This window comes from Strix aluco, chromosome Z, assembly GCF_031877795.1.
Source record: "Strix aluco isolate bStrAlu1 chromosome Z, bStrAlu1.hap1, whole genome shotgun sequence".
Taxonomy (NCBI): Eukaryota; Metazoa; Chordata; class Aves; order Strigiformes; family Strigidae; genus Strix; species Strix aluco.
The window spans coordinates 41036869-41055590 of NC_133971.1; the positions used below are offsets into that span (position 1 = coordinate 41036869).

The 18722-nt window shown below is 41.8% G+C and overlaps 1 protein-coding gene across 7 annotated transcripts in view; it reads left to right on the plus strand.

The window, feature by feature from the left end:
* The window catches only part of PIP5K1B (phosphatidylinositol-4-phosphate 5-kinase type 1 beta), a 121331-nt gene extending 102901 nt beyond the window's left edge, over nucleotides 1-18430 (plus strand). For all 7 annotated transcript variants that reach the window (XM_074812813.1, XM_074812809.1, XM_074812814.1 and 4 more), the window contains 2 exons: nucleotides 1985-2102; nucleotides 17682-18430. In XM_074812813.1, the coding sequence (XP_074668914.1) occupies nucleotides 1985-2102; nucleotides 17682-17684 (121 nt within the window). In that variant the 3' untranslated portion in view covers nucleotides 17685-18430. The remainder of the gene's footprint in view (nucleotides 1-1984; nucleotides 2103-17681) is intronic.
* Nucleotides 18431-18722: the final 292 nt, after the last annotated feature.

The following is an 18722-nucleotide window of genomic DNA, read 5'->3' on the forward strand; positions in this document are numbered from 1 at the left end:
TGTGAAGCAACATAGATTATAATTTAATGAACTAAGAGCAAAAGAAGAACAGTGCCTTCTAATGAAAATATAGAGAAGAGAGGAAGCAAATAAGTGTCACAGTAAGCCAGTGTATTAAACTGAAATAATAGGAGGGCTAAGTCTCAGTCTTCTGATACATGAAGGATATAAAATAATATGCCACTGGTGTGAGTTGCAGAATCCTCACCTCATCTTGACTACAGGTTCCAGAGGTTTTCTGGAAGTGAAAGAATTTAAAAATAACAGCAATAAAGGTGGCAGTGATGCGGCCTGATACGTATATGAAAGCATTATCTATTTCAATTTTTTTTGCTTTTAAACCTAACCTGATGCAGGAATGAAAGCAAGGTATACACCACAGCCTGCCTGCCTGGCTTTACAGTTAGTAATGCAGAGCACTATTTTCCAGAAGGAAGGGTTGACCTTCTGGGTTTGCATATTTTTATAGCAGTAGTAGCCGCTCACTGCACATTCATCTCGTGTCAGGTGGTTTTCATATAGGGGTCTTTGCACATTCAGTGGCCTGAACTGTACGACAGCAGAGATCAAAATTCTGCAAGCAAAAGTGAGTCTCTCTCCCAGCTCCTCCTCCTTTTCTGCCAAGAGTAGTATTTTTCATGCCAGAGCTTATTTTGTGGGATATGATAAAACATAGTCTAACATTTGGCAACAGTCCATTTTTTCCCTTCCCGTCTCCCGTCTGTCCTCCCCGCTTCAGTAAAATGAACCGTTGACAGAAAACTGATGTGACTAAAATGTTGCTCAATGGAATACAAGTAATGGGTGTGAGAAAAATGCTAGTAAGTCAGTGGGAGCTGGGTCACCCTCAGGACAAAATAGTCTTGCTGTTGAAAAGATGCCTAGTACACTATATAATAAAAAGAACATTGTAATGTGGCAAATGTAATGCTGTGCACTTAACTAATATGACATGAGGGTTACTGATGATTCATTATTTTGTTGAGCATTTGAATTAGTTTTCTAGTTTGCATGGTAGCTTTGCCCTTTCTGAAATTATACCCCATCTGAAACATACTTAAACTACAAAGTGCTGCAAAGGGAGGGGGAGATCAGTCATTTCTGTACTGATGGCTGTAACCATGTTTTTGTACCCAGTATAATGCAGAATTGTTTGCTTTTCACCTTGTGTGTAAATAGATAAGAACTTTTAAAATATGTGTCTGCAAAACTGAGAGTTGAGTTTTCAAGACAGCCTGAAGCCTGTTAGTTTCTGGCAGCTAGTGAGGACAGGAGATAAAGGGCACCTAACTCCATTAAAACACCTTTGAGAGTTTCAGCTTTATGGTTCCAAGTGTGTTTACAAAACAAAACAACATTCTTGTGCAGATGCATTTGTAGTTTCACATTCTTTCTGCATAGCAGAGAATAAAAAATCCTATCTATGAATGAAATAACCCAGTGCACATGCTCTGTAAATACCACTTACTTGCAGAGCTGTACTAATTATAGTACACTCTTTTCTTCTCCCTCTTTCCCTTCTGAACTGCTGGCTGTAAGTGATCCCACCTCTACATGAGAAAGTCCAGTGCTACTGTGCCTAATTACTGAATCTTCTTTTCCTATTCTTAATTAAGAAGTGGTGCCAAAATTTACACCATGTGTAATGTGGAAGTAACTTAGTTTGAAATTAATTAAATTATCCCACATTTACTGTGACATTTTCATTCTTTAAATAATTATTAAGAGTTCAGGAACAGTATTACTTCCTGATAAAATTTTAGTTAACGCAAAAATAGAAACTATCGTTTGTGTTCATTAGTCAAATGTGACCTGCCAATTATCTAGGCATAGTCAACACTTCATATTTGTCCATTTACATTCCCTCTTTTCAAGTATTTGAAGCTTTTATGTTTCAGAGAGAATTGTATTTTAAGATTTTCAGCTATGAGTGAGATCTCTGTAACATACTTTTCATTGACTGTAGTTTCCCTTTTCTTTGTAGTAAAGGGGTACCTTCGACTTCAACGTTCACTTTAGAAGACAGTGCTATCTATCTGACTTCGGAACAGAGCACACTTGAAATGGAAAATGATAATGCTTCAGTTTTGGATGTATACTTAGTAAGTTGTTAAACTGTTTCTGCTTTTTCCCTTGTAGTTCCTTTAACTCAGGCTCAGTAAGTGACTAAAATACATGCTTAACTTCAACATCCAGAGGTTCATTGAGGTATTTTGTATATGAGACATATGCTTAAGTATTTTGCCAAACCAAATCCTTAAAGAATCTATATGCCTATTAACTATTGTGTTAATAATGAAGTATGCCAAAATGACTTTCAGATTCTCTGTAATGGTAGGGGTTTTTTTCCTATTACTTGTTTTGAGTAAGAGAGGGGGGAAAAAAAGAGAAAAGAAAAATCTTTTCTCTTCATGTTGAATAGTCCACAATGTAGAAATTAAATGTTCTCAGAGAGGAAAGTTCTGCTGAAGGGAGAGGCTGCAGTGGAGAACTCAGACTGCAGGAAGGGCCGGGACCTTTCTCCTGGGGCAGGGACAGGCAGCAGACCTGCCTGCAAAAGGTGTGCCCAGGCAGAGGACCTCCTGCAGCAGGTGGCTGAGCTGTGGGAGGTGGTGGGAAGGCTGCGTAGCATCAGGGAGGCTGAGAAGAAGTTAGTCAGCTGGTTCCAAGCGCAGTTTGTAGTGGACCCAACAGCCCACAACCAAAGAGCCAAAAACTCTCCCACCAGTGCACATGGAAGGGAGGAGTGGCAATAACACAGAAGAATGGAAGCTGTCAACAGCAAGAACCAGCAGGAGAAAGACACTTACCCTGAAGCCTGAGGTGCCTCTGCAAAACCACTTCACTGCTCTGCAGACTGAAGAGGAGAAACCTGTCATGTCAGGAAAGACGCTGGAGCTGAGTAACGCAGCCTGACCTGCTCCCTGTATAACAACCAGCACAACTAAGAAAAAGGTGATAGTAGTAGGCGACTCTCTTCTGAGAGGTATGGAGGCACCCGTCTGCTGACCTGACGCACTCTAGAGAGGTGTGCTGCTTACCAGGGGCTCATATCAGACTGCCGAGCCTCATACAGTCCTCTGACTGTTATGTGCTGCTGTTGTTTCACATGGGCACCAGTGATACAGCCAGGAGCCATCTGAGGAGTATCAGGAAGGGTTACAGAGCCCTGGGGAGCAGGGGTAAGGGACTCTGGAGCACAGGTAGTGTTTTCATCAATCCTCCCAGTCAAAGGGAAGGGGTTTGAAAGGGCCAGTCAGATCTGGCGAATCAACAAATGGTTACAGGACTGGTGCCACAGCCAGGGGTTCAGCTACCTAGACCATGGGACTCGCTTTGAGAAACCTGGTCTGCTGGGGAGTGGTGGGGTCCAACTGTCAGAGAAGGGGAAGAGCATCTTTGGCCATAGGCTTGCCAAGCTGGTGAAGAGAGCTCTAAACAAAAGTTGCTGGGAGAGGGGAACCTCAATCCATCCCACTCCTACCAGCTTGATGCCAATGCCACAATAGATGCCCAGAGCCTGGAGAGGAATCACAGGTCATCAGGACAGCACCTGAAGAGCAGCATAAAGGAGTTACAACAGTAAGTCAGCTTCATCAGAGGCCCAACTTAAGTATCTCTATGTGCAAACACACATAGCATGGGGAATAAACAAGAGGAGCTAGACACGTGCGTATGCCTGCAGGGCTACGATCTTATTGGCATCATGGACAGGTAGTGGGATGAATCCTATGTCTGGAGGGTTGGCATGGAAGGATACAGGCTCTTCAGGAAGGACAGGCAGGGGAGACGAGGAGGGCATGTCACCTTCCCTGTCACTGACCAGCTGGAGTGCATGGAGCTCTGCCTGGGGATGGATGAGGAGCCAACCGAGAGCTTGTGTGTTAGGATTAAAGGGAGGACAGGGACAGGTGACATGATAGTGGGGATCTGCTACAGGCCACCTCATCAGGAAGACCAAGTAGATGAAGTCCTCTATAGACAGCTAGGAGCAGCCTCACGTTCACAAGCCCTGGTCTTCATGGGGGACTTTGATCACCCCGATATCTGTTGGAGAGACAAGACAGCAGGGCATAAGCAGTCCAGGAGGTTCTTGGAATGCATTGATGATAATAATTTCCTTTTCCAAGTGATAGAGGAGCCAATGAGGAGAGGTGCTATGCTGGACCTTGTTCTCACTAACAAGAAGGGGCTGGTGGGGAATGTGAAGGTCAAGGACAGCCTTGGCTGCAGTGACCATGAAATGGTAGAGTTCAAGATCCTTAGGGCAGCGAGGAGGGCACACAGTAAGCTCACTACCCTGGACTTCAGGAGAGCAGACCTTGGCCTCTTGAGGGATCTGCTTGGCAGAATCCCATGGGATAAAACTCTGGAGGGAAGAGAGGCCCAAGAAAGCGGGTTAATATTCAAGGATCACCTCCTCAGAAGTGATGCATCCCAACAAAATTGACAGGAGGCCTGCATGGATGAACAAGGAGCTCCTGGGCAAACTCAAACACAAAAAAGAAGCCAATGGAGGGTGGAAGCAAGGACAGCCCGGGAGGAATACAGACCAACTGTCCAAACAGCCAGGGATCAGGTTAGGAAGGCCAAATCCCTGATAGAATTAAATCTGGCCAGGGACATCAAGGGCAACAAGAAATGCTTCTGTAGGTATGTCGGTGACAAAAGGAAGACTAGGGAAAATGTGGGCCCTCTCTGTAAGGAAACAGGAGACCTGGTTACCTGGGAAATGGAGAAGGCTGAGGTACTCAATGATGTTTTTGCCTCAGTCTTCACCAGCAAGTGCTCCAGCCACACTGCACAAATTGCAGAAGATAAAGGTGGGGACTGGGAGAGTGAAGAACCACCCACTGTAGGAGAAGATCAGGTTCAAGACTTGAAGGTGCACAAGTCCATGGGACCTGATGAGATACATCCACAGGTCCTGAGGGAACTGGCAGATAAAGTGGGCAAGCCACTATCCATCGTATTTGAGAAGTCGTAGCAGTCTGGTGAAGTTCATGCTGACTGGAAAAGGGGAAGCATAACTTCAATTTTTAAAAAGGGGAAAAAAGAAGACCCAGGGAACTACAGGCCAGTCAGTCTCACCTCTGTGCCTGGAAAGGTCATTGAGCGGATCCTCCTGGAAACTATGCTAGGGCACATGGAAAATAAGGAGGTGATTGGTGACAGCCAACATGGCTTCACTAAGGGCAAATCGCGCCTGACAGGTTTGGTGGCCTTCTATGTTGGGGTTACAACACTGGTGAATAAGGGAAGAGCAACTGACATCATCTACCTGGACTTGTGTGAAGCATTTGACACTGTCCCACATGACATCGTTGTCTCTAAATTGGAGAGACATGGATTTGATGGCTGGACCACTCAGTGGATAAGTAATTGACTGGTTGGTTGCACTTAAAGAGCTATGGTCAACAGCTCGATGTCCAAGTGGAGAGCAGTGATGAGTGGTGTTCCTCAGGGGTTGGTGTTGGGACCAGTTTTGTTTAACATCTTTGTTGGTGACATGGGCAGTGGGATTGAGTGCACCCTCTGAAAGTTTGCCAACAACACCAAGCTGTGTGGTGCAGTCGACACACTGGAGGGAAGGGATGTGCTATCCAGAGGGACAGGCTTGGGAGGTGGGCCTGTGCAAACGTCATGAAGTTCAAGAAGGCTAGGTGTTCAAGAAAACAAAGTTCTGCACATGGGTCGAGGCAATCCCAAGCACAAATACAGGCTGGGGGATGAGTGAATTGAGAGCAGCCCTGCAGAAAAGGACTTGGGGGTATTAGTGGATAAAAAACTGACCATGAGCCAGCAACGTGCACTCACATCCCAGAAGGCCAACTGTGTACTGGGCTGCATCAAGAGAAGTGTGGCCAGCAGGTTGAGGGAGGTGATTCTCCACTTCTACTCCATTCTTGTGAGACCCCACCTAGAGTACTGTGTTCAGCTCTGGGGCCACCAACCTAAGGACATGAACCTGCTTGAACGGGTCCAGCAGAGGGACATGGAGATAATCAGGGAGCTGGAGCACCTCACTTAACAAGGACAGGCTGAGAGAGTTGGGGCTGTTCGGGCTGTAGAAGAGAAGGCTCCGGGGAGACTTTATAGCAGCCTTCCAGTACCTAAAGGGGGCCTATGGGAAAGATGGGGAGGGACTCTTTATCAGGGAGTGTAGTGATAGGATGAGGGGTTTAACGGTTTTAAACTGAAAGAGGGTAGATTCAAATTAGCTATAAGGAAGATGTTCTTCACTGTGAGGGTGGTGAGGCACTGGAACAGGTTGCCCAGAGAAGCTGTGACTGCCCCTTCCCTGGAAGTGTTCAAGGCCAGGTTGGACAGGGCTTTGAGCAACCTGGGCTAGTGGAAAGTGTCCCTGCCCATGGCAGGGGGTTGGAGCTAGATGATCTTTCAGGACCCTTGCAACCATTCTGTAATTCTATTATCAGTGACTTTGAAGCCACTGAAATAGAGCTCAATATGAAATACATTAACTGTTCCCCTTTCTTCTCTGAAGGGTTGTCCAGTTGTGGTAGCTGGAATAGGATTAAAATTGTATCTTTGCTAGTTCCTAGTGAGCAGTTTTTCTGACTGCTGAAAGACTGCTGAAGATACTGAACATGAGCCAGCAGTGTGCCCAGGTGGCCAAGAAGGCCAATGGCATCCTGGCTTGTATCAGCAATAGCATGGCCAGCAGGGACAGGGAAGTGATCTTACCCCTGTACTTGGCACTGGTGAGGCCGCACCTCGATGACTGTGTTCAGTTTTGGGCCCCTCACTACAAAAAGGACATTGAATTACTCGAGCATGTCCAGAGAAGGGCAACGAAGCTGGTGAAGGGTCTGGAGCACAGGTCGTACGAGGAGCGGCTGAGGGAACTGGGGTTGTTTAGTCTGGAGAAGAGGAGGCTGAGGGAAGACCTCATCACCCTCTACAACTACCTGAAAGGAGGTTGCAGAGAGCTGGGGATGAGTCTCTTTAACCAAGTAATGAGTGATAGGACAAGAGGTAATGGCCTCAAATTGCGCCAGGGAAGGTTTAGACTGGATATTAGGAAGTATTTCTTTACACGGGTTGTTAGGCGTGGGAATGGGCTGCCCAGGGAGGTGGTGGAGTCCCCATCCCTGGAGGTGTTCAAGAGGCGGGTTGACATAGCGCTGAGGGATATGGTGTAGTTGGGATCTGTCAGTGCTAGGTTATCGGTTGGACTGGATGATCTTCAAGGTCCTTTCCAACCTAGATGATTCTGTGAAATTCTGTGAATTAAGCTCAGGTATACATCTTTGGTTGTTTTCATATCACCTGTGTTTTAAAAATTCTCTTGGTATCTACAGCTCACATTAGACAGACATAAAGGCAGTAGGCATCCAACACCAGTTCCAATTGAGTGACATTTTGTGCATTTAACCATTTTAGGCGCTTTTGAAAACCTCAGTGTAAATATAGGAGAGATGTATGTTAAGCTTGGCTTTTTTTCCAAAGGTTTGTTTTCCCACGCCATAAATTAAACAATCCTGATACTATCCTAGTAGTATTTCCTCTCGATTTTCATAAATCAATGTCTGTGACATTTGTGGCAACAATTGTAATAGAGAGGAAGGGTCAGAAAGGAAAGTGTGTTCATTAGGTTGCTAATAAATGTTTCACACAGGCATCATTGTTTCCTTTTTAGATAAAATTCACTGCTTATTTTTCTTATCTCTAGAATTTCGTGATTGTTGTCTTAAGAGATCCAGAATATCATAGAACAGCCAAGGTTGGAAGGGACTTTGAGACATCACCTAATCCAACCTTTTGTGGGAAAGGAAGCTTAGATGAGATTATCTAGCACCCTGTCCCATCTCGGAAACCTTCAGTGATGGGGACTTTACCACAACTCTGTAGAGGTTGTTCCAGTGATTGATTTTTCATCCTGAAAAAAAATTTCTTGTGTTGATATGAAATATGTATGTGTCTGATCTTACGTCGAGATGAAACATGTTTGTCACATGTTTATGTGTGATCCCCATGCTGTTTCTCTGTAGGCTGTACCACTGTTTGTTTTTGTTTCTTTTTAGCCAGCAGCGCTTGAGTATATACAGTACCCACTTAAAAGCTACTGATTTAATAGTCCAGCATACTTTGTCTATCCTGCCTCCAATGAAACAAGACAGTAGCAAGTACCAGTGGTCAAGTAGATGTAGAATTGACTGTGACCTCAAGTAGCTATTCCTGTACAACTTGTGTTAGTTGGGCTTGTCGCTGATACGATGTTGACATGAATCGTATGTTAAGAGGGACTCACAAATCCTGAAATGTTACAGGAAATGAGTAATCACATGCAGCCTAACCTTGCTAGCAGATTGGCTGACTTAGCGAATTGTGTTTTAAACTAACAAACTTGGGGGGGGGTGGGGGGGGCTAGGATCCAGAGCTGTAACACCTACATATTCACAAGGAAAGGGTGGATGAGCACACCTACTAGAGTAGCGAGGAATGCTCCCGAGCCCTTTACAAAGGCAAGAACCCTAAGTCCAACCACCTCAAGTGCATGTATGCCAGCGGGGGTAGTCTGGACAGCAAAAAGAAGGAACTGAAGCTCTGTGCCCAGTCTGAGAGTTATGATCTGCTTGGAATGGCAGAAACTTAGTGGGAAGACTCACATGACTGGAGGACCACAATGGATGGCTACAAACTCTTTTGGAAAGAGGAAGAAAGGAAGAGGAGGTGGATTTGCACTTTATAAAAAAGGAGAAATTTGAGTGTATGGAGGTAAGCTATGGAGTTTGCAGAAGTTCCATCAAGTTTAGATGTTTAATCACCAAGGAGGATCTTATGTTACGTATCTGTTCCTGAACTTCCAACCAGGATGACAAGGCTGACGAAACCTTAATTTGACTGCTCAAGGAAGTCTTGAGCTAACAGAACCTGCTCCTCATGGGTAACTTTGATTACCCAGACATTGTTGGGAAGACAACACAGTGGTGTACAAGTCGTCCGTGAGATTCCTGGAGTGCATGAGGACTGCTTCCTGCCACAGGTGCTGGACCTACCAACTAGGAACAGCACATTGCTAGATATACTGCTCACAAACTGAAAAGACATACTTGACAACATAAGTACCAGTGATAGCCTTGGATACTGCTGAGCAGACTGATGACCAGTAGTAGGACAAAGGCTCTGGATTTTAGAAGAGCCAGCTTCAGTATGCTTAGAGCCCAGATACGAGGGATTCCATGGGAAGCATGCATGGAGGGCAAAGGAGCTTGTGAATGCTGGGAGTTTTTAAAGAACAGCCTCTGCAAGCACAAGAACAGTCTGTCACCTACAAAGGGAAAGGAATAAGGCAGAACAGGAGACCACCCAGGCTTAACAATGAGCTTTTGGGTGTGTTTAAAAGCAAAAAAGAAACATACCAGCTATGGAAAGGTGGCCAAATACCCCTTGTGGACTAGAAGAACCTTGCCAGGGCATGCAGAGATCCAGACAGGAAGGTTAAGGCTCTGCTAGAACGGAAATTAGCCAGAGATGTTAAGAAGAAGAAAGGGTCCTTCAGAAACATGAGCAGTTAAGACAGAAGCACAGGGAACACACAGGCCCATTACTAAACAGGGCAGGGAAACAAGTTACAAATAATGCTGACAAGGCAGAGGTTCTCAATACCTTCTTTGCATCTGTCTCTACTGGTGTAGCTATACCCAGATCACAGAATCAGGGAGCTACGACAATGTACATGTTGACCTGCCAGTAGTGGCCCTCTGCAAGGGCTCAACCCACATAAATCGATGGGTCCTGAGGGAATCCACCCCAGGGTGTTCATGGAAGTGGCTGACATAGTTAGAAGACCACTGTCTATTATCTCTGGAAAGTCGTGGAGATCAGGGGGCATCCCTGATGACTGAAAGAGGGCAGTTCTCATGCCCATCTACAAGCATAGACCAAAAGAGGGACAGGAAACTACAGGGCCATTATCCTTACTTCAATCCCTGGGAAAGTGGTGGAAGAGTCCTCCTAGAAACTAATACAAACCAAATTAAGCAGGTGCTGGATTTTCCCAATCACAGAGTTACCACAGGCAAATTGTGCCAGACTAACCTGATCACCTTCTACTATAAAGTAACTTCTGTCTGCATGGAGAGAGCAGTAGATGTTGCTTACCTGGACTTCAACAAAGCATTCAACACTGTTTCCTACAGCCTTCTCCTGGAAAAACTGTCAAGATACAGATTGGATGGGTGGTCTGTGAGATGTCAGGGAATTGTCTCACAGGCTGCACTCAGAGAGTGGTGATCAGTGGTTACTCAGCGATTACTCAGGCTGGCAGCCTGTCACAAGCGGGGTCCCTCAGGGATCAGTGCTGGGCCCCATACTGTTCAACATTTTCATAAATGATCTGGACGATGGGACTGAAAGCACCCTCACCGAGTTTGTTGATGTCACTAAACTGGGTGACGAGGTGGACCCATCAGAAGGGAGAGCCATCTTTTAGAAGCCTGGACAGGCTGGAAGAGTGGGCTAGCAAGAACTGCATGAAGTTTAACAAAGACAAGTGCAAAGTCCTGCATCAGGGATGATATAACCAAAGAGCCCAGCACAGGCCAGGATCTGTATGGCTGGGGAGCAGCCTTGCTGAGAGGGACCTGGGGGTCATGGTGAGGATGGAGTCTCTCTCTTCACAAGGGGCAATATGTACAAGTTGCATTGGGAGAGGTTTCATCTTGATATAAGGTAGAACGATTTTTACAGTGAGAACACTCAATCACTGGAACAGCCTCCCTGGGACATAGTAGAGTCCCTATCGCTGGAGTTTTTCAAGATACAATGGGACAGGGTGCTAGATAATCTCATCTAGGCTTCCTTTCCCATGAAAGCTTGGACCAGATGGTCTCTAGAGGTCCCTTCCAGCCTGGGCTGTTCTGTGGTTCTCTTGGCCCCACTTAACAGAGAAACCATTTCTTGTTGATAACTTTTGAATTTCATTTATAATATAACAATCTTGGTTATCACTAACACTGCTCAGCACTGTGAAGTGCTTTTTTAAAAAGTTTGAAGTCTATAGGGTGGATGGTGGAATGCTCTGAAAATCTAGGGACAGGCATAGGTAATATCTTCTGTAAAGCTGTCCTTACGAGTTTCGGGTGTGACAGTGATCTCTCTAGTTTCTGCCTTGTAAAACATTCATTACTGTTACATCTGGGAGACTGCTGTAAGTATATGTGTACTTCACTGATCAATATCAACAGAAAAATAAATAAAACCCAACTCTGGGTGTTACACAAACACCCAGTGTTTATTCCCCTGAGCAAAGGTCTGGAAGAATAAATAGGTCTTAAGTGAAGAGAATCATAGATGTTTTTTGACCTAACAGCACCCTTTCTCTGCACCCTGAAAAACCCAAACTCAGAATTCAAATACCTCAAGTGTCTAGGTATGCAATGGCTGACAGCTTCAATTCAACTGAATGCTGTGGCTAAGCACATATTACTTCTTAAGTGGCAAACTCATCTTGAGAAATTGCTTACCCCTTCCTTCTTGGTCCTGTCCCAACACACTGTATTGATGCCTCCTTACCTATTTTGATATTGCTGTGTGAGCAAGCTGTAACTTAATCACATGTATCCCTGTATGTATGCTGAGGTGTTTGTGGAAGAAAGAGGAATAAGATACTGTTTTGTGCCCCAATCTTTTACTTTCTAAGGCCCCCCAATATCCTTCAGTGGACTCTGAAGCAACAGTTAGCCACTGGTTGGGAAAGTCTGATAGTAAAGGATCAGTGATATGTGTTACCAGTTTGATTTGCTGCTGTTGAGCAGAAAGCAGTTTTATTTTTATAGGAAGATGATTAAATGCAGGCTAGAAGGGAAAGATGCATGTTTTTGAGAACACTAGGAACGGGTCAGTCGTTTCTAATGTACATCTCAAAAATAAAATCAATGATGCTTGCATTAGCTGATGTAAGCCTCAGTTGCAAAGGTTACAAGATACATTTTGACCTTTTAAAAGCACAATAAGAAAATGTAGCTTTAAATGGGATTCACAGATTTTGCTTTAATCCCGTAGTTAATAATCCTTGTCTGTGTTTCTACTGCAAGGCAAGCTGCTGTAGTTTTACCCGCTAGATATTACAATGAAAATATCTTAATTTACTTAATTTCAGTCACTCTGCTAATCCTTTGATGTCTTTGCCTCCTGCTTTGAAATGCTAAACTGCTTGGACAAATTTTAGTCCTCTAGTAAATTAAGACCTATGAATATTTTGATCCCATGAATGAAAAAGACACTGTAGTAAAATGACAGTGTTAATTTACTATAAAAAACAGCTTTAAAATGGCATTTGGCTGAACAGTGTTGTGTACAAATTCAGACAGTCAAGTAAGGTGCCGTGGCTGTAAAAAAAGAAAATTCCTCTTACAGGTAAGAGCATTGGTTTTGAGATGTTACATTAAGGGAACACCATGAAAACTCACACTGTGCAGCTATGTAAAAACTGAGAATTTACCTGTTAACAGCAAGAATTTTTTGTTCCAGGACACAGGTACAGAGACATTTTGAGTTTGCAACTGAAGGGTTGGTCTGGGTCCAGAGTTCTTCAGTTCTGAACAAAGGCCAGGTTCAGCAAACCAGCATTTTGTGCACCTGCCATTCTAAGCAGCACTGTTAGGAACATCCTCAAATCCAAGTTTACTTTAAAATTCCATTGGTTTACTTTCACCTAAATCTTTTAACCCAGATAATAACTTAAGAAGTCTAGCTTTTATGAATAAAATATGACTAACCATGATCTGCACTGAGCAGCAAGTATAAACCAATCTCAATTATTTCCAAATATTCTAGTACCATACAATGGGAAACAAATACTGAATATTCTGTAAAAATAATTCTAATTTTTAATTAAATATTGCAGAAAAATAGAAACAGATATATAAAATATTTGGAAATTTGAAATGTTTCTCTGCAGAGAATTAAAATATTAAAAGGTTCTTGCTTTTATGAATATGTAATACAGTGATAGATCAGATACTTAGAAGAAAAAGATGCCGTCTGAGATAAACAGAAGGTGTCCTGTACATAAGCCAGTAACAGAGAAGGTAACACTCTTCTATTTAGCACTTTGATGTAGAAATCTACAAAACAACAGAGTAAAACAGTTTCCTTCTTCCTCTGGGAATAAACTTTGTCTCCCCTGAAGCCCTGTTTGTTGGTGTCAGTTCAGGCACCATCAGCTGATATATAGGGAGAAAAGCATTAAATGTCAGCGACTGCTGTTGAACACAGAAGTCTACTGTGTTCTGTGGAACTTGATTAGTAGGAAATACAAGCCCAATCCTGTGAAAGTTTCTTAAGAGAGATCAGCAAGTGCAACCAATCCTGAAGACCTTAGTCCAGTGTTACTAAGGACTGGTACCTAAAGTGAAGGACCTTAAAAGTGATAATTTCACTTAGAAAGTAAGGAGTAACTCGAAGTCACCTTGTTCCTTCTGTTCTGCAGTGAAGTCCCAAATTCTTTGATTGAGCTTTCTGTCCCTGAAAGAGCAACTTTGCAATTATGAACTACCCCACTCTGTTTTCTTAGCCTGAAATGACTTACAAAGGTAGCTGACATTACTTTGTCAAAGCACAATATCAGTAAAATCAGAGTAATAAAGCTTAAGAATTACTTTAATTAGTTCACTGCCAGTAGGCTTGATTTCCTTTACACTTACAGTGGAACAAGAATATGCATGGAAATAGCACAGCGGCAAACGTGTCGTGATGCTGTACATCTTAAGTCATCTGGTGGTAAATTTAGGATTTAAATAAATATATTTTGCTTGAAGAATACTCCTGTATATTTAACTATAATAGAAGATTCCTAAGTAGTATAGAAATGGAACGTGGAAATACAACATTGCCTCCTGTTGTTGAAAGAAGGGCTTACAAAATTGGTATATAATTTAGAAGTCACTAACACCGAAGATATGGTTGCAAAGGATTGATAAGGGCTTCAGTAAAATAAAAGAGTGGAATAACAACAGTGATGAACAAGCCCAGCATATTTAGAGTCTGGTTAGTGTAGCTATGATTTGTGTCAGATGAATTGTATAGGTAATATTATTACATTTAGAATTACTTACATTGTGGTTTATGTCCAAATGCCAATTTTATTATAGGATTTTGAAGTCTTAAAACATTGCTGGAGATTAATTTTGTATTTCAGAGCTGCTGTAGATGCATAGATAAGCAGATTTCCAAATACCAGTCTATAAAATGCCTGTTTAGAAACTGTCAGAACTGGCTGGCTCTTCAGTGCTCTTCCCCTTTTCTTCTGTTCTCACTCCCATAGTTCTGTATTAAAGCCTGTCTCTTTGAGCATTTCCTACTTCATATTCAGACCCTTCCGACTGCCAGGTTACTGTCTAACTCCTCATCTTTGTGGTTCCTTTCTGTTACAAATATTTTTACCCCTTCAGCTATTTTCAGTTTAGCACCCTAAGCTCTCTCTTCTAGTATAAACTCTTCTTTTAGAGAAGAAAATTCCCACCTGGCTCTGATAGAATGAAGCATCCCAGTCAGATACAACTTTGGCTAGGGGATTGTACTTCCACCATAACTCCTTGTTTAGGTGTTTGTTTTTCATTCAGAAATGTTTTGCTTCTCAGTCTTTCATAACATTTGATTCAATTCTAATCACATTGCAGTTTTCTTCAGGGTGCTGTTGTGGAGTAATAACAAGTGCAGCTGAAATTAAAGCAGTTCGCAGGCAGGTGTGAACACTCTGGACAGGTGTGAAAACAAGCTATAAAAAGTGTACAGTCACACTGTGCTGCATACCTCAAATTTTGATATGTTGCTGTCTTTCTGGATGCTTCAGTTTCTCTGCCTCACCATTTCCTCTGAAGATACCGATGGAAAAACATGGTAGATTGACCTTTAATTCTGGGGCTATGAGAAGGGAATTCAGGCCTCATCACTTACAGACATCCCTTCTTTCTCCTGAGAGCCGAATAATCCTTAAAATGTTATGTGCACATACTGGAACCAATGAAGTGCTTTCCTCAAAGTAGAACCCTGTTTCATTAAGGCTGAAGGGGGCAAACCTACGTGTTTTATGCAGTGAGGTAACTGCTCCTTTCCTCTGTTATCTATTTTATCCCTGTATCCAACCATGCATGGTCTTAAAAAGGAGAGGAAAAAGAGGCTTATGTCTCTGATAAAACTGAAACCTGGTGTGAGGTGAAACAAAAACCAAACACTTGAATGTAGTTTGGCAGAGGTGTTCTTGCAGAAGCAATGTTGTGTAGGAAGCAACGTAACAGCAACGTTTCAGTCACCCTTCCATGAAAATCAGGCACGGGAATTACGTGCTTGATTAGATTAAAAAGGTACAAGGCATTTCAGATTACATTACCTGAGTAAGCCAAGTGCTAAAATGCCAGCCTGTATTGTCGCTAAACTGCACGTTCTCCTGCCCAGGGCTTTTAGTGCTCCATATGAGGAAATCAATCAGCTCCAAAACAAATCCATGAAAAGAGAACTGAAGCACAAAAATGCTCTAATACAAAAAGCCTCAAGTAGGCTCAAACATTGTAAATCAATTATGTACCCAGTGTGAGACATCTCAAACATTCATTACAGGAATGCATCCTGTACTGTCGTTTGTCCATTACTTATCATTTCAGACTCAATTGCTATGGCCAAACACAATCTCTATCACTAAATAATGTTTCTTATCAAGAAAAGATTGCATTCTTAGGCAAAGTAACTCAAAAGTTGTGCAGTGGTTACAGAGTTGCTTAGAGGATCATGTGCTGCACCTTGAAATAGATGGGAGTTTTTTTCCAGAATAATTTGCACAGAACTGGACTGTACCTGACACACAGATGAACATCTGAAAATCCCACCTCCTTAAAATGGTATCAGTACCATGAACAGGATTTCTGTGACTGGCTCACACAGTTAGCAGTTGCTATGAGTTTTGGTCAGGTCTGTTTTCTCCAACTCTGCTATGCAAATTTTGCTGATGTTTTTTCCATTGCTGATCCCTCTGAAATGCTTTGGAAGGATCAGAGTAGTCATAATTGCATTACGTAATTAGTGGAATAGCATAAAGCTAGCATCAGCAATACTGCTAGTGTCCTTGGAGTGAAAAGTAGCAATAAGGCCAGACGGTCTGAAGTTGTGTTGAGTGACCATTATATCCGTCAAAAACTGACCTGTAGTCATTCAGATCTGAGCTTTCAGCCAGAAACTAGATGGTGCTAGTGAAGATTTTGACTAATTCACCTTGGCTTGGTAAAACATTATTTTGTTTATCTGTACTGGCATTTTTCAACTTTTTTTGCCAAACTTATTCTTAAAAAAAAAAATTTAAAATCCTTGTTAGCCTTATGTCATATTCTTTTTAAAATATCACTTTCTTTAATTTTACTCACTTATCTAACAATTTCATTTTACATATTAAATTGTTCTGTGTCCTGTAAGTACATCGTGTTTTACTCCCTTAGCACATTCAGGTGCTAATATGGCAGTAGATTATCGACTTGCATTGCCAGACCACAGCTATCTAGAGGCAGAGAACAGCCTCTGAGAAATCAGCACTGTGCTCAATACTGTCAGTGGTTATGAACACCCTAACACTGGTGCACAATACAGTAACAGCTTTAAAGGTTGCCACAGAATGATATTGAAATATCAAAGTTCAAAGTCTAGTGCTACAAGTCACAACTAAAATGTTGATTTAAATCAACTGGTTACCTTTTTCTAAGATAAGCTTTACAAATGCCTTCGGAGGTTTTTTGTTGTTGTTCATAATCAAGATTAGATTGTTGTTGAACTAATTAAAGGTTAGTTAAATGCTTGTATCGAAAAGTACAATTTAAAGGTGACCTTAAAAATCTCTTTAATAAATGGGAACTTAGGCCTTCATTATATTTTTTTATAAGGTTTTAGAGTAAGGTCACTACAGATGTCTTTGATCTTGTGTTCTGTTCCATGTTGGATACATTAGCTGAGATACATTCAATTTACTGCAATATTTTGTTCAGCTGTCAGTTTATCCTTAGTCTGAGTTGTAGTAATAAGGTGTTCAGTAAAGTACAGTTTCTCTTCATCTTTGACTCCACAGAGATAATAAGTGATCAACTATTTGTATTATGTAACCACTGCTTCTGTAGAAGATACTGTAGAAAACTCTTAATTTGTTAACATTATTAAGTAATTTTTTTTTTTTTTTGTGAAATACAATGATTGCTGAGACATTGACTAGAGCATTAGTTGTGCCTAGAAGTGTTTGGATATGTGTGATTTTTCAGCTGGGGAAAGGTATCATGCAGAAGTTAACAGGACTTTTATATGTGATGTATGAAGACTGCCATTTTTCCCATAACACTTTTAAGTAACACTTTAAGTAACAAATTCTGCAAGGTAATAAAAGCTGTTGTGAACTGCTGAGTGCTCTCAGTTTGGGCTGTCTTCTCTGATGTCCAGAGTGTTCAGCATTTTGAAGCATCAACTGGTTCTATTTCATGTAATGAAGTGTACTGCAATGTCTGCAAAACCATAGGGGTTAGCTGTTGTACAAGAAAAGAGACCCAATGCTTTTGATTAGAGGACAAGGTAAGAATAACTGCCAAACTGGGCTGCAGCCTGTTTAGAAGAAGGATGTTACCTGTTTATAGTTCTGTGAAGAAAACAAATAAACACGACTCTTGACTCTGTCATTTCTGTATTTCCAGTAACAAAGAACACACACACAATAAAACAAGAGAAGTGACCATGGTTAATGAAGAGCACTTTCTGCACTCCTGATTTAAGAAGGAGAAATTGCTGAGCCTAATAGACAAAGAGTAATAATCAACTGAATTTATTCTAAGAAGTGTCAGGATCTTTGAACCACAGAAAGGATTGATGGACTTGGCAAAAATGATGTGAAACATTCCACACACTGCTACTCTGCTATCATCTGCTGTTGCTTGTTGAACTGTGAAGAACTGTGTATTCAGGCTGCTTTCTACTTATATCGCCAATCACATTTTTTGGACTTGAAAGTGATATTTTCTTATCAGCCCTCTAGTGGTTTCATTTGCATGCATTGTGTAACTATGCACAAGCAAAATCTATTATCTGCTTTACCTATTTAAAAATAAGCACAGTGATGAATAAAATCAATTTCATTTGTTTTGACCCTTTGGTTGTAATTACTTAGGTCCACATCAGTGGAAACTGGAATTGATGTCATACAAGGGTTAAGGCAAACCTCTGCACATACTATATGAAAATGAGCCTCTAAAGATATTTTTACTGGTTGGTGAAAAGGAGAAAAAAATGTTATTTATAACAAGGCCTTATGTTGTGTACATATATTGTCTTTGAAATATTTTTGATTTTAGTTTATTTCTTGTAAAAGAAAAATATAATTTATTTAGTAAATACTACTGTAAACTATAGTTTTATTGATGAATAAAATATTTTGTTCTCAAGATTATCACAGCTGTCAACCTGCTTTTGATCTGTACAGGACTTACTGCTCTGCTATTTCTCTGCCTTCATGCGATGGTTTTGAGAGTCATCTGAAGAGATAAGACAAGCACTCTATAACATGGCATTTGCCTTTATCTTCTACTAGCTCTATAATGAAGAGGGAATCTTGAAATTAGAGGAGAAAAGGTGAAGGAACATACTCAACAGGCATTGCTTCATAAAAACATTTCAGGGCTTACTGTAATGGCAATCATTTTAAGGTAACTATAGAAACTGTTCTGGTTTCCTTAATGTCC